The following is a 13,847-nucleotide window of genomic DNA, read 5'->3' on the forward strand; positions in this document are numbered from 1 at the left end:
TCAGTGTGGCTCTACTGAACTGAAGGATCCTGGGCCAGTCCCTGTGCTGTGTCCACTCCTAATCTAACTTGCCCAGTTTCCAACTCCAAGGAGCTTTCCAAACGGTTGGTGCCACAGACTCCCCTTTGGGCCTGTAGTAACCTGGCACTAATGGCAGCTGCTGTGATGCACTCAGGCCTGCTCTCTGGGCGTCACCCCGTGGTGGGAACAACCACACTTCTGCTGAGAGCAGCAGATCCCATGCAGGCTAGGCCCAGCGTCCTCCTGACTCCTCCCAGTTGCATTTGCTAGAAGAAGGCGTCTTCAGCCCACCAGCATGGTGCACGGCAGCAGGGCTGGCACAGCTTTATGGGAGCAGGATACAGCCTGCGCCATGCATTCAGACCCAATCTCCCCTCCAGTGGCAGGGGCTGGAGAGCTAACGGGTTTGCGTTCCATGGGCTACAGGGAGGGAACGTTTGTCAGCCTGAGCCGCCCTCTGGCGGCATTAACCAATCGTCCACACAGGGATAGAGCTGACGCTGAAGATTCAGAACGACATGAGCCCCAAAGCGACGCTGAAGGAATTCAAGGAGAGGCTGGTGAGCGATGGGAAGTACCAGGCGGGTCTCAAGTCTCTGAAAGAGGAGGTGGAGACCTTTGCTGCTGCCTTCCCACTCCCTGGCCTGCCTGTCCTTTAAAACAAGGCAGCAGCTGCACCCAATCCAGAGCTACCAGAGAGCTCTGGGGAAGCAAACTGGGATTGCGGTGCATCCACATCCACTAGGAAAGCATCTGTTGCCATCTGACAAGCCAAGGGAACTAAGAGAAATGTCACTCCCCCTGCCCCCACTTCCGTGAACCTCCTCTCTCCTCCTCTTTGTGATTTGTTCCCACAAGGCAGATGGCTTTTAAAAAAGTTTAATTTTTTACCCGCCTCTCCCCCTAGGCTACCCCTGTAGGGCGCTGCCCCACACTTGTGGGCACGACCAAGGGGCTGGTAAGCCTCCCTTTAGGAAAGGGGTCCTTTTCTAGTAACTGTGAACGGTGCAGCACTTAACCCTTTTCAAAGGATTGAAATTGGCACCTGATATTTAATACATCAGCTGCTCTTGTAATGAGGACAAACAGGGTAGCTCTAAAGTCCAATTACTGACAGATCTGCAAAAGGTGCTGATGCACCCCCACCTCCCACTGGTGTCAAGGGGGGCTGCAGATGCTCCACTTATAGCTAGCATACTTCCAAACTACTGATTAATGGAATGCATGAACAGGCATTGCTCTGAGCCTGGGATCTATGCCGTATTTTAAAGAGAGTCTCAGCAACATAAGCTGTTATATTCAGATTTCCCATGGGAGCCACTTAACATACAGTCACATTTTGTATTTAAAGGTCGCAGTAGGAAAGCATCAGACTTTACTACCTTAAAACATGTCTTGCTAGTTTCAGAATAGCTAATTCAGCCTTCCACAATCCCCCTCTCCATGGGAGAGAAACTCTGACAAGCAAGTCCCCATTGCAATCATGACTGGCAAACATACTAGTCCAGGTGTAGTTTTGCAAGACTGAGCTACTGAAAGAAACACATTTCTGGTGCTTTTATAACTCCAAAGCACACACCACAGACTTCCCCTATTCATCAACATTTTCACTATTTCAAGCGACCACGTCCGGTCAGTTTTTCAAACATCTGAGCCCAAAGCTTCGTTAGGACCATTTTTTAATAAGCACAGTCAGATTAGAATGTAACCACAATGTATGACAAGAATAAGCTTTAAAAAATACAACCAACTTTTTCTGAATTTCAAAAATATCTGAACCCAAATAAATAATTTTTTTAAAAAGTACATTTCTCCTACGATTCATTTGGTGTTAACATCGGTTAAGCTCTTGTGCAGCCACACCTACATCACTACACACATTACAATATGCAGCTTGGATTTCTTCCAGGTGACACTCGGTCTAGCTATTGATGCAGGTGCTCTGTACCCAGGTACAGACAAGGAACTTGACATGCAGTAATAAGATATGGTGCTTTAAAATAAGACGAGAATTCATCACAGCCTACTCACCGCTCTCAAAGGCGGGTCTTAGCCCAGCCCCATTCATCTACTGACCTACCCTGCCCAGAGGCCAGATACCCTGTGCTTCTGCCTTCCAGTTAAAATGCATCTCTCAGCAACCAGTATGTAGTAGGTTTATGATTTCTCAAGCTATGGTAGCAGGTTCTAGGCTCTCACTTTAAAACGTCTTGGCAGTCCAGTCTTTTCTCTGTCGCTGGCTGGCTAAAGCTACGTCTACACTTAAAGACACTACAGTGGCAAAGCTATAGTGATTCAGTGTAGACACTACTCAAATGAGAGGGGTTCTCCCATTGCTGTAGCTAATCTACCTCCCTGAGAGGCAGTAGCTAGGTCGACGGAAGAATTCTTCTGTCGACCAAGAAATTTTTCACACCCCTGAGACGAAGCTATGCCAACGTAAGCCCTTACGTAGCACTAATCACTCGGGGTCCAGTGGACTACAGGAGCTCTATTTCAGGACCAGCCTCCTTTGCAGCTCACTGAATTTCCAGTTCTAACACTTGTTCTAGCTTTTCACTGGGACGGTTGGCTTTTGTAACTGCTGTAACCCAACAGCAGCCCCATGTGTTCAGCAGCTCCCTGCCATCCATTTGGGGCCCAAACCTCCCGGGCACTGAGTCTGAACATGAGTTGGGCACTCAGTATCTTGCACAATCAGGCTTTCTGACCACACCGAGTCCGCTGCCTAATGAAAACTGAGAACATCATGCGATGCACAGTCCTCAGTCAGTCCTACAGGCTTTCAAACCCCAGCCACATGTCCAACCCCTTAAAAAGTGATCTATTACTATTGCCATAGCACAGGCAGAGCTTCCCTCTTCTAGTTGAAAGGCAAAACAGCTCTTGAGCTGCTTAGAAATGATTGCTACTGGCTTAAGGTAAATCTGAGCACTATTCTCGGAGAAACAGAGCTGGTAGAGAATTAACATCACCTCCCTCCGTATGGCTGACCATCCTAATTGTTGTATCTGAAAGCATGAGGCTAGGGTAATTAAGAGTGCAAGCCAACATCTCCAAACACGGGAAGTTAAAGGACAGTAATTGCAACCTGCTGTCCTGGCTAGTCATGGAAGGCCACGGGAGACCTTTGCTCTGATGAATTCTCATGTGGGGCTTACAAACCACGTCTCCCTGACACAGACAACACAAAAATAGGAAGTGGACCCACAGCCAGCCATGCAACGTGTCGTGGGGTGCGTGCTGGTGGCACTTACAGAAACACAATACGACACTGGGTCTGCAGGTTTTCAGAGGGAGAGACCTCATTTAGTAATGTACAGCAGCAGCTACTAGCCAGCAGGGTCTGGTATCACGCCCGGTCTAAAGAGTGTGGCTGAATCTCAACAGGCACTGGTGTCTTACCTTGGCCTTTGCAGCGCAAACCAGTTACTAACGTGCATGTCAGGATCAGCAGTGGGGACCGTTAGTATTACGGTCCTAATTAACGAATGGTTCCTGATAGCTGAAGGTATTGAGGCAACATGGTTAAGGACCAGGTAATGTCTTAAAGTGCCTAAGCAAGGATTCTTACAATACGGTAAGTCCATAGACTCTGAAAGCTTTCAATCAAGAGAGGCAACTTCTAAGAGTTGCATCAACTTTCCAACCACTGTCAGCCAGTTCAGGTTTCCGTAGGCTTTCCCCCTCACTGTGGATGAAAGAAAAAGGGAATCTCAAGCAACAAGGATCTACCAATTCAGGTTTAAGATCCACTCCAGCTGTGCCTAGCTACTTTCAGTGGAACAGCCTCTGTTTCCTGAAGTGTGTTTACCTGCACTGCTCGCTCAACGTTAAAACAAATAAAAGTTGCGTGTAGCATAGGGGTCTCTCTTAATCAGGAGCAAAAGGGGCCGGTCAAATGGTCCAGGATCACCCCCAAAGTGGGGGAAGATTCTGAAATTAAGAATTGCATTGCGGTAGGTAGCTCAGGGGAGTGAGATTGGTGGAAGCCCAACTGCTGCTAACCCCACCTTGCAGAACATTAGACCCCGATGCAGTTTTGCACATAGAGAAAAATGAGAATCTTCATTCACCACCTTAGGAGTCTGATTACACAGAGTACAGATGAAGGCTGCTGTAACTAGAAAGTCCCATAATATTGTATCCTGCAACCATCACCAGTCCTGCTCCATTGCTCTGAGCTGTCAGCTAGGGAGAGACAAAAGTCTCCCAGGACTTCAGTATGTCTTACCCTCCCCACTCCCGATTAGCGTCAGGTTATTTTTCAGTACAAAGATGCGGTCTTGAGATGAATATATTTCCATTCGGTCAATTAATAGGCAGAGAGGTTACGACAATCATATTACCTGCATTATTCACTTAAGATCCCAGCTGTTCTTTTTCTACTTGGAATCTTGTCTAGGCTTAAGGTTATTAAGACACATCCTTGATTTAACAAGCAGTGGCTTCAGTCACCTAGTACATTACAGTGTTTTTATACAAGCATAAAAATAGCTTTCACTTAGCAGACCCAGTTCACATGCAGTAGCTGCATACAGGCAGTCACATTTAGAATCTGAAAAAGAAAAGTTCTTTAAACACGCTTTTCAAACGTGCAAACAATTCTTCAGCGTGGTGTGCAGACACATGTAAAGCTGATGTGACACATGCATACACTGCTCAACCCTTCAGCAAAAGGCTACTTTGCACTGGCTCCTGACTGCATGCTAAAAATCACAAGTAACCTCCAACTTTAGTGAGCCTGTGGTAACTCACTATTTCCTGTTTGACCTGGTCTCACTGTAAGCCATCAGTAGCGATACTAATACTTAAAACAGTCGTCCCTCCCCATTGCTTCCCCCTGGCCTGCTTCAGTGCGGTCTCAAAGACGTTTCTGTGTGTGAGGAGGAGTCAGCGTTACAGCACTATGGATGCTAGGAACATTCAGTGCAATATGTCTCTAAGGAGCCTCTCTTTGTTTGGGATGCACGTTACATAATAGCGCAGCCATCGCATCAAGTTTCAATGGAATCTAAAATACACTAACAAACCCAACACTCTGCATTGCAGCTTCCTCTGGTACATTAGAGAAATATACATTCAATTTCAGCACTGTCTCACATAATCACATTAGACAGGTTTAAAAATACACACACATACACACACACTTCAGCTACTCTAGTAAAACCTATGTTCCCCCCGAATCAGATGAGGACAGTGCTAAAAAGAAATAAAACCAAGGGGATCTTTTCCACCAAGACTTTTCTCTCACGTAAAAGAACTTGGGGGGCTGGCATTGGACGTACTGCGGTAATCTCTAGCCAAGGGGTGGCAATGGAAGGGATGCATGAAGAAAGCAGAGCATGAATCCTTCAGCACCCAACAGAAAAGCAATATGAAGGTTCTGGCACAGTTTGCAATGTGGGTGGAGCTTTGAAAGTCCTCAATATCCAACAAATAGGCTCAGTGAAATGCAGTACTCCATGCGGCATCCAGAACGATCCAATGGATGCTATGGGAGAGGTAGTAGAGAAGTTGCAGAGGCATGGCGTTAAAAATAAATAAACTTGGAGTGGTGAGACAGAGCCAGCAGCAGCACTCGCTGCCGCCACGCCTACACTCATTTTCCTATCCAATGCAAATCTAGCCCCCGACACAAAACTACAAAAGATAAAACATTCATTCCAGATCTCTCCTGAGTGCCTGCCCTAAGAGGCTCCTTGTCCCCATCCCTCCCTTTGCGTGCAGCTTCAGATGAGTTGCACTATTCGTTCTCTAAACTCTGAGAGAGCAACCAACAGGGGCCCTTATTGCTATTCAACTAGCATATTTCCTTCAAGGTTACACCACAGCAGTGCTGCAAAGTCTTAGCAAGCTTTAAAGACTTGTAGGTCTCCTTCCCCATCCCCAGGTCATCAAGAAAAGAGTACGCTGCAAATTAACAAGGCACAGTGCTCTACATTCACGCTGAAGGGGGAGCCTCCGTGCAGTCTGAAGACACAGAAGGACTCCTTACACCTTTTCGTCTTCCAGCAAAGCTGAGAAGTCAACAGAAGAATATATGCTTCAATCTCTAGCTCATAGGCTCAGCAACAATCAATTCCATGAACCATTAACGAGCACAGACAATGCAAAGGGGCACTGTGAATTATTTCATGTGGGCAGGTAATTTTTAGCCTCCATCATGCTTGGAAGCTTTAATATATAGAGATCAATATCACCCCCACACTTGGGCAAATGTATTTTGCTGTATATATAAAACAGTCAAAACCCCCAGGGCTCATACTTTACTTCTGTCTATGCACTAGCAACGCTGATGTCGCCAGGAAAACGCAAAGTTTTACCTTGAATATACAAGTTACCATGCACTGAGGGGACTGGACACTACTCGTCAGATGTCACCCCACAAGGATAGCCGACTTCTCCCACCCTCACTGCGTCATGAACATGAAAGGAATGGTGTTCTTAGTAAGGTTTTTAAAAGTTGACAGTGTCCCTTTAACATTTAAAGATGGAGTGGCCAATATTTTTAGATCTCGTTTCTTTGCTGGGGTACAACACATCCAGTTCTCAGCTGCTGGGAGTCACACAGAAATCAGGTTCCTTCAGACACAATGTTTTCTACACAGCAGACTCTTGCTTGCAAATATGTTGACTGCTTTGCATTCTTCCCGATATATCAGTTATTTGTAAATAGCCAAGTCAAGCACAGATGATCTTCATCAAAATCAGAGGCCATAGAAGGGCAGCCCAGATGATACTAAATTTTGTACAAAAAGCTGGGAACGTAGTCAAATCTGAGCACAGGGTTAATACCCCTGACAGGTTCCTGAATGAACTGCAATTTCAGCAGCTCTGCTAGGTACTGTACCACTCTGACATCTTCATTCACAAGTCCCAGATGAAGTTTCAGAAAGTTCATCCTGCGAGACACAATGGATTCCTCTGTTTCTGTCTCGTTGATGGGAAGGTGCAAGTGATGGCAGAAGGCATACAGGAAGGCCTTAGAACACAGCTGAGTTAGAATACTTTGGACATGCATATAGTAGGTGCTGCCTCGTTTGATCTGAGTGCGGTGATCAGCAAGCATGGGCACCAGGGTTCCTTTATAAAGGGGGCAGCGTAGAGTCTTACTGTCTGCATCCAGAATGCTGATGTACCGGCTGTATCGACTCAAGGAGTGCAGCATATTAACACCAGCAGGGGAAACCACTCTGCAAAAGAGAAAAGAGATACAGCATACTAAGGAACACAAGGGAAGCTGTGAAACACTGACAGATGATACAAAGACACGATGTTTGTACAAACTAGATTGAAAGGTTTCATAAACTACAGCACGATCATCTTTAAGAGGAAACTTGTCACTCGGATTTGGTAGGAGAGATCGAACGTAGAGGAGCCTTTAAAGGTGTCCACAGTGAACCTTGGCTTACACTGAAATACTCCTGTGGGAATTCTGCGCCAAAAAATTAAAAATTCTGCACCAAAAAAAAAATGATGCATACAATATTTTAAAATTCTGTAAATTGTATTTGTCAATAAATAAATGTGGCTCCAGCATGGCAGTGGGGAGCACATGCCACTGGCTGCACTGACGTGGGAGATCACCCTGAAGCCCCCACCTCCCGCAGTATAAGGACATGGCCGTGAGGCTGCACCTGACCCTGATAAAGTGCAAGGGCAGGGCCTGCCCCAGAAACATCTCGGGGCCCTGCCCCTCTGTGCCAGGCACACCTGTTGTGGGTGGGCAGGCTCAGCCCAGCAGGATCCAAGTGTGGAGGGGTTTAGTGGGGGGGATCCAGGTGTGGGGTGAGAGGTTTCTATGTGGGGCAGTCTGGGTGCAGGTGGCTCCGTGGGAGATCTGGATGCACAAGGGCTCATTGTGGTGTTCCGGGTGCAGGGGCAATTGGGACTCTGCAGGGGATCCGGGTGAAGGTGGTTGGGGCTCGACGAGGGGGTCTGGGTGTTGGAAGATGGGGCTTGGTGGGGGAGCATAGCGGGGGTGTCTGGGTGCTGGCGGAGTGGGGCTTGATGGGGTGGCGGTCCAGGTGCAGCTGTTTGGGGCTCAGTGGGGTGTGGGGCTCATCGGAGGGGTCCAGCTGTAGGGTGGTAGGGCTTGTCAGGTTCAGGGTTCGATGGGCCTGCTTAACGGGGAAGCCCCAGCTGCTGCCAAGGGGATACCGCATGCCGAGCTCCTGCTGCCCACCCACGATTCCCCTATTCCCTTTTCTTCTCCATCCCCCTCCCCTCACTCCTACATTCCTCTGCCCCTGTCTGTTCCACCCCCCCGCCTTCCTTCCCACTGCCTCTTTCCCCCACCCTTGGGTCCCCCCTTCCCTCATTTCCCCCACCTCAGGCACTCACTGCTGCACAAAAAACAGGAAGGCTCCCAGCACAGAAAAGAATTGCAAAACTAGCACTAGGACCCAGGAGGCAGCATTCAGCTGCAGAGTCAGCGGAGCAGAGATGTAGCCTCCTTCCTTCAGCTGGGCAGCTCTGCACTTGCAGAAATGGGAGGGGGGTGGGAGGGCATAACCCTGCATGCCTCGCCTCTGTTGAGGGGGGGCAATCCCCCCCAAAAACCCTGCACCTGTGGTAGTCCCCCTTCCCCAGGCAGCTTTTTGGCAGGGAAACACACGAATTCTACGGGGAGCAGGAGAGGTGGTGGATAGGAAGTCAAGTCACTACTATCCAGGGGCATGCAAGAACTAAGAAGAAATTGCTGGTGAATAGAAGCAAATACTGCTACAACCGTTCCCTACTGGAAGTGAAGGAACAGCCTTTAGGGGTCCCCTTTCCAACAGCACCCTCTGTCCCCCAGAATTATTTTTACTAGATAGTTGCTTTGATATTGATGAAACTCGACTTGTAGAGAAACTTTTTGTAAACAATCCTTAGACAAGAGAGTTCCACTACAGAGTCTGGGCATTTCTCGCTGAGATGCGAAGTCAAAGGATATTCACAACAAGCAGTCACCTAACAAGTGTATGTGATTTAACCGAGATAATCATAACCCTAAGACAACTCTGCCCAGTGCTCCCAATTCTGCATGGTTAAGGTCACCTTGTCAGGAGAGGAGCACCGCTACCTCATATCAGAGGAAAGAGTTGCTGATCTGTAACAGGGGTACTAGCCATCCCTGCAAACTCTAATCTCAACCCAGACACAAAAGCCAGAGCACAGTAGTAACTGGTAGCACAGTTAAAGAACTGTCATTTTGACTTACATTGGATGTTTGAATAAATGTACCATTCAAGATGATTTAATAATTCAGAGCTTCTGGGTAAAGCAAAAAAAGCACAAACAATTCACCAGGCAGATTTCTGCTTTTTGATTTTTTTTTTATGCTAAAAAACTGCCTATTCTAGTGGAAATTATTGTAACTAAACTCTTAGCATTATAAACTTTGATCTATATTCTCTGTGGGAAAGAGTGACAGTGCAAACTTTCTAGAACACAGCTTCATTCTATAAAGGTAGGAAATGCAGCAGGCAAGAGCACTATTGTATAGCTGGTTTTATATAGTAGCAAACAAAGTAATACCGTACGTTTTAAGAAGCGAATAATCAGATTTTAGAAATATCTTACAGCCCCAGGGAAACCCTCTTCCAGTGCTGCTTTTCCACAGAATATCTTCACCTACAGCTGAAGTTGCCCAATAAGCCAAACTGTCGTTTGAACCTTGCAGCACATGGAGCAATTTGGGCCTGTCATGCCAGTGCGGTTTCACCCTAAACACATTCCACTGTACTTAGACATCACCACAGGGCTCAGAACAGGACTTCTGCATCTCTCCCCATCACCTAATCCTAACCTAGGTTAGGTTGCTAATACACTGATACAAGCAGGCCACTTTCCCTCTAACTCAAACAACTGCTGTTGGTCAGATGTTCTAGCCTTTCATTTAATCGAAAGCACAATTATAAATAAAAACCTAATGGAAAACTAAAGGCCCATGTGACAAGGAGGACGGTTTAAAACAAACTTCAGCTAGAAGAAAAGCAAACTTTTACCCAAGAGGTTCCGACCCCTCTGGTGGGAACACAAGAAGGAATTCAAAGGGACACCTTAAAGTATTATGGCCCTGCTCCAGCAAAGCACTGGACCAATACACTTGCTTGAGTGCTTTGCTGGATGGGGGGGGGGGGGGGGGTCTTTGGTATTTTAGCTGAATGATTTCCCATTGACTTTCAAAGGAATCTGATAGCTAACACCCAACAGAATACATTGGAAGTTTAACACTTAAAAGGATTTCTAGGAAGGAAAGTATTGGAGGAAATACCACCTTTACACCCGTGGTCCCCAAACCGTGGGGTGCGCCACCATAGTGGGGCACAGAGGAACATTCTGGGGGGGTGCAGCAGGTTCGGGCCAGCCCCTACACGGGGCGGGGAGGGAGTGCCAACCAGCTCCAGCCCCAGCTTCAGCTCCTGGCCCCCACTGCTCCCGGCCCCTGGGTGGGGTGTGACATAAAAAGTTTGGGGACCACTGCCTTATACAGACACACATGTACACCTAACAAACAGAATGTGTAGCAACAAGCCCCACCGAATGAAAGTGACTACAGAGGCGGGAGGGTTTGCTTACAGTATCAATTCCCCTTCAATACTTCCTTTTTTAATGTAAGAGGTCTCAAAAAAGGAACTATTCACTTGGACCTCTTAACATTAATCAGCCCATGAATCTACTGTCTGAAGGAGATCTGTTAGTTTACCTCTGCAGTCCGATCAGCTTCCACTTCTGAAAATCCATGATATTCAAAGGGGAAGTGACCCAGTGTTTCACAGGCTTGGCATACACCCCACAATTAGGAACAAAGATGGAGAGAGCAGTCACAAGTTTCTTTACCATTGCTTCATCTTCCCCCAGCACTATTAGTGTCCTTCCACTGAGCAGAGAATATATTGCAGGGTGAGCAAAGGGATATTGCCTAATGAACTTCAAGGCATTCTGGCCAGCTTTTTTTTTGTGCCTTTCATTAAAGTGACTGAGAGGATGAGCAGGAGAAGGAGCCTTATCAGAACACGTAGATGCTGCACTGCTCACATAGCTTGTGGAGTCTGAGTAGTCATCCAGGCTAATTCTACTGGCCTCTTTACTGCTTAAGTAATGCGTATCAAGTTCATATGAAAGGAGTCCTCCTGAGACGTCATCATGTGAAGAACAGTCTGTGAAGTTCACATGAAATCCCTGATCCACCTGCCGAAATGGCTGTGGTGGAATACTGACCACACCATCATCATCAAAATGTTTATGTGCGAGGTCAGGTAGAGGCTCTAAAAAGTTTGGAGACTCTTTCCCAATACAACAGGCAGAATCAACTGGCAATAATTTCTCCTGTTCAGAATTGCCTTCCATCTCTTCAACGTTAGACGGATTTAAACTTGGGCTGACGTGAATACCTCGGCCTTCATCATCTGCATAAGATTCTTCATTAATGGCACTTGGGTAGCTTGCTTTAAAATCTTCAGGGATCAAAGATTCCGAAGGACACAAGCTGAGGACTTCAATGCTGTCCTCACTGATGGTCCTTCTGCCGACTGCCTTGCTCCTGACCACTTGTGGACTTGGGTGGATAGGCAAACTTGCCTGGCTCTCAGATTTTGTCAGAATAGCAGCAGACTTTTCTGTTCCCAAAACCTCAATGCTTTCACCGCTACTAATACTCCCTTTAATGTCTGCATCAAGGTATTCCAAATTCTCCTGGTCAAAACCAATAGGTTCAGTCACTCCTGGTTCTTGGGAATCTTCAGTCTCCTGCTCCATCTTGATAGGTACAGACTCCACACTAGATTTGTAAGATTCCAAGCTGATTAACACTTTAGGAATTGGAGATTCTTCCAAACACTTGGTGTTGACAGTGTCTTGATTAGATCCCTGGCAACCACTGTACTGTTTTTCAGCTGGTTTTTCATCTAAAACAGACTTATCTTCAAAAAGAAAGTTAGTTATACTTTGCTGCTTTAAAAGTTCTTTACAGATCTGATTTGTCAAAAGGTAGCACACATCACCTCTAAATGTTTTCTCTATTTGATTTAACTGATCAAGAGTTTGGGTGAAAAAATAAACATCACAGAGTTCCTCCAAGGTTTTCAGCTTCTTGTCAAAACATTTGGCAGATTTTGCTTTGATGAGTTTAGGGGTATAAGATGGCATCCGTGCATAAAGATGTGTTTCACCAGGCTCATCAGGGTTAGCGGTAGTAGAGTCTTGATCAAAGCTTGCGTTAGCTTGATCCAGTTCACACTCTGGCTCATATGGATGGAAATCAGAATTCTTCAGTTTTCTATAAGGATATGACCTGATTTGCTTTAACAGGTCTTGATGCTCAATAATGGACTTTTCAACACTTGCCAGTTCATTAGCTTTCTCAATGGCTTGGGTTGTATAAAATCCTTTGTCATTGGCTTTCTTCTGTATCTCTGTTTCATTGTGCAGCACAGTCCTGGTGTAATCAAGGTCTTTCAGTTTCTTTTCAAGTTCATTGGCAAAAGCTTTCCTGTTACCAGTCTTTAAGCACTCTGATGCTTTGGAGAACTCCGTAGAGAGCTCCTGAAACTGATGCATGATTTTGTGCTCGTCAGTAGAAATGTACGCCATGCAGAAAGGCCTCACAAAGCCTCGAGCTTCAAGGTCATAAAGAGTTAAATGGTGCACATAAGCAAAAGCCCCTTCCTTGGAATCTCCCAACACCACTTTGGAATCCTCCACAAAGTTTAGCTTTGGGTAGGAGCATCCAGGAGGGTGCCCCACAAAGGAGGCTTGATAATCCACAGACATGATCCGGAGGGAAAAATAGTTCAGATCAAAAGTGCCAGAAACTTTGGCATCATCCGGGATGGTCAACAAAGGCTGCGGGCCCACTTGCTCTGAGAACTCAGAGATGAGAATGAAGTCCTTGGTGAATTTGGAGCCTGAAAACTTGGACCAGGGGTTGGCACCATGGTTAGCAAAGGGGAAAAGTGGCACAGAGTACTCCTCGGGCAGGGATGGTTCATTGTATGCCTCCTCTTCAAACTCTTCCTCTTTGGTAAAAGCCACCACATCAGGGGCGCTGATCATATTTATAGGTGGAATGAAAGGACATGGAAAAGGGAACCCTTCCCCCAACCCAAAAAATGAAAAGGTCAACCAGAGCCCATCAAGAGAAGGATCCCTTCTGCCACTGAAGGAACTGCCTCCTTTCCCAACCCCTGTCCAGGGCTAAGGGCCTCCCACCTCAAGGTCTCTGGGGGGTGTAGCGGGAGGGGAGGGAGTCAGCCCTCCTCATCCAAGGTGCCTGGCAAGCTAGTTCCCCATCTCTTTTGGTTCTCAGTCCCCGGGATCAGCTATTCCTCAGCCCCAGCCACGCACTCAGCACCCCTAGAGATCAGCTTCACGCCGTTTTCCAGGTACCCCTAATTCCCGCAGTCCTGGGGGCTCAGTCTCAGCCTCTCCCCCCACCCCAGGTTCTCAGTCACGAGCCCAAAGGACCGGGTCCCCCACGCCCCGGGATGCCGGGGGCGGGCCCCCCCAGCCAGCTCCTCGCTCACGCTGGCGGCCTCCCGCCCAGGGCCGGTTCTCTCCCCGAGTCCGGACACGGGCAGGGGCCGGCTCTTGCCCCGCCAGCTCGGGCTCTCCTTGCAGGCACGGAGGGCGGGCTGCTCCCCCGGCCCGGGGCCTCCTCCACGCCAGGCGCTAGCGCCAGCCGAGCCGAGCCGAGCCGCCCCGTCCCGCTTCCCCTAGGCTGGCGCTCGAACCAGGAACCGTCACTTCCCTCACAGGCCCCCCGGCCCGGCAGCCATCTTCCGATCACATGACCGTCCGGGCTGTGACCCCTGACCCGGAAATGGTTTCGGTTTCCG

At 47.6% G+C, this 13,847-nt stretch overlaps 3 protein-coding genes across 3 annotated transcripts in view; 1 reads left to right on the top strand and 2 right to left on the bottom strand.

Moving 5' to 3' along the window:
- The window catches only part of SHMT1 (serine hydroxymethyltransferase 1), a 15,008-nt gene extending 13,185 nt beyond the window's left edge, over positions 1 to 1,823 (top strand). Inside the window, exon 12 of the mRNA XM_043524255.1 lies at positions 508 to 1,823. Coding sequence (XP_043380190.1) covers positions 508 to 680 — 173 coding nt within the window. The 3' untranslated portion in view covers positions 681 to 1,823. The remainder of the gene's footprint in view (positions 1 to 507) is intronic.
- LOC102945634 (chemokine-like receptor 1) overlaps positions 1 to 6,477 on the bottom strand; it is a 25,529-nt gene extending 19,052 nt beyond the window's left edge. Inside the window, exon 1 of the mRNA XM_037910340.2 lies at positions 6,348 to 6,477. The gene's annotated coding sequence lies outside the window, so the exon portion shown is untranslated. The remainder of the gene's footprint in view (positions 1 to 6,347) is intronic.
- SMCR8 (SMCR8-C9orf72 complex subunit) lies at positions 1,684 to 13,833 on the bottom strand. Its single transcript, XM_037910337.2, has 2 exons — positions 10,718 to 13,833; positions 1,684 to 7,217 (listed from the first exon to the last, which is right to left on the bottom strand). The coding sequence occupies exons 1-2, from the start codon at positions 13,063 to 13,065 to the stop codon at positions 6,764 to 6,766; spliced, it is 2,802 nt and encodes a 933-aa protein (XP_037766265.1). The 5' UTR covers positions 13,066 to 13,833; the 3' UTR covers positions 1,684 to 6,763.
- Between the last annotated feature and the right edge of the window lie 14 nt (positions 13,834 to 13,847).

The sequence above is a fragment of the Chelonia mydas genome, chromosome 10 (assembly GCF_015237465.2).
Source record: "Chelonia mydas isolate rCheMyd1 chromosome 10, rCheMyd1.pri.v2, whole genome shotgun sequence".
In the NCBI taxonomy this organism is placed as follows: domain Eukaryota; kingdom Metazoa; phylum Chordata; order Testudines; family Cheloniidae; genus Chelonia; species Chelonia mydas.

Bases quoted from the DNA above. Each gene is read 5' to 3' on its own strand.
- SMCR8 (XM_037910337.2), bottom strand. From the start codon at position 13,065: ATGATCAGCGCCCCTGATGTGGTGGCTTTTACCAAAGAGGAAGAGTTT. The intron at 7,218-10,717 runs GTAAACTAACAG...TCTCTTTTGCAG, and splicing joins AAGCTGATCGGACTGCAGAG to AGTGGTTTCCCCTGCTGGTG.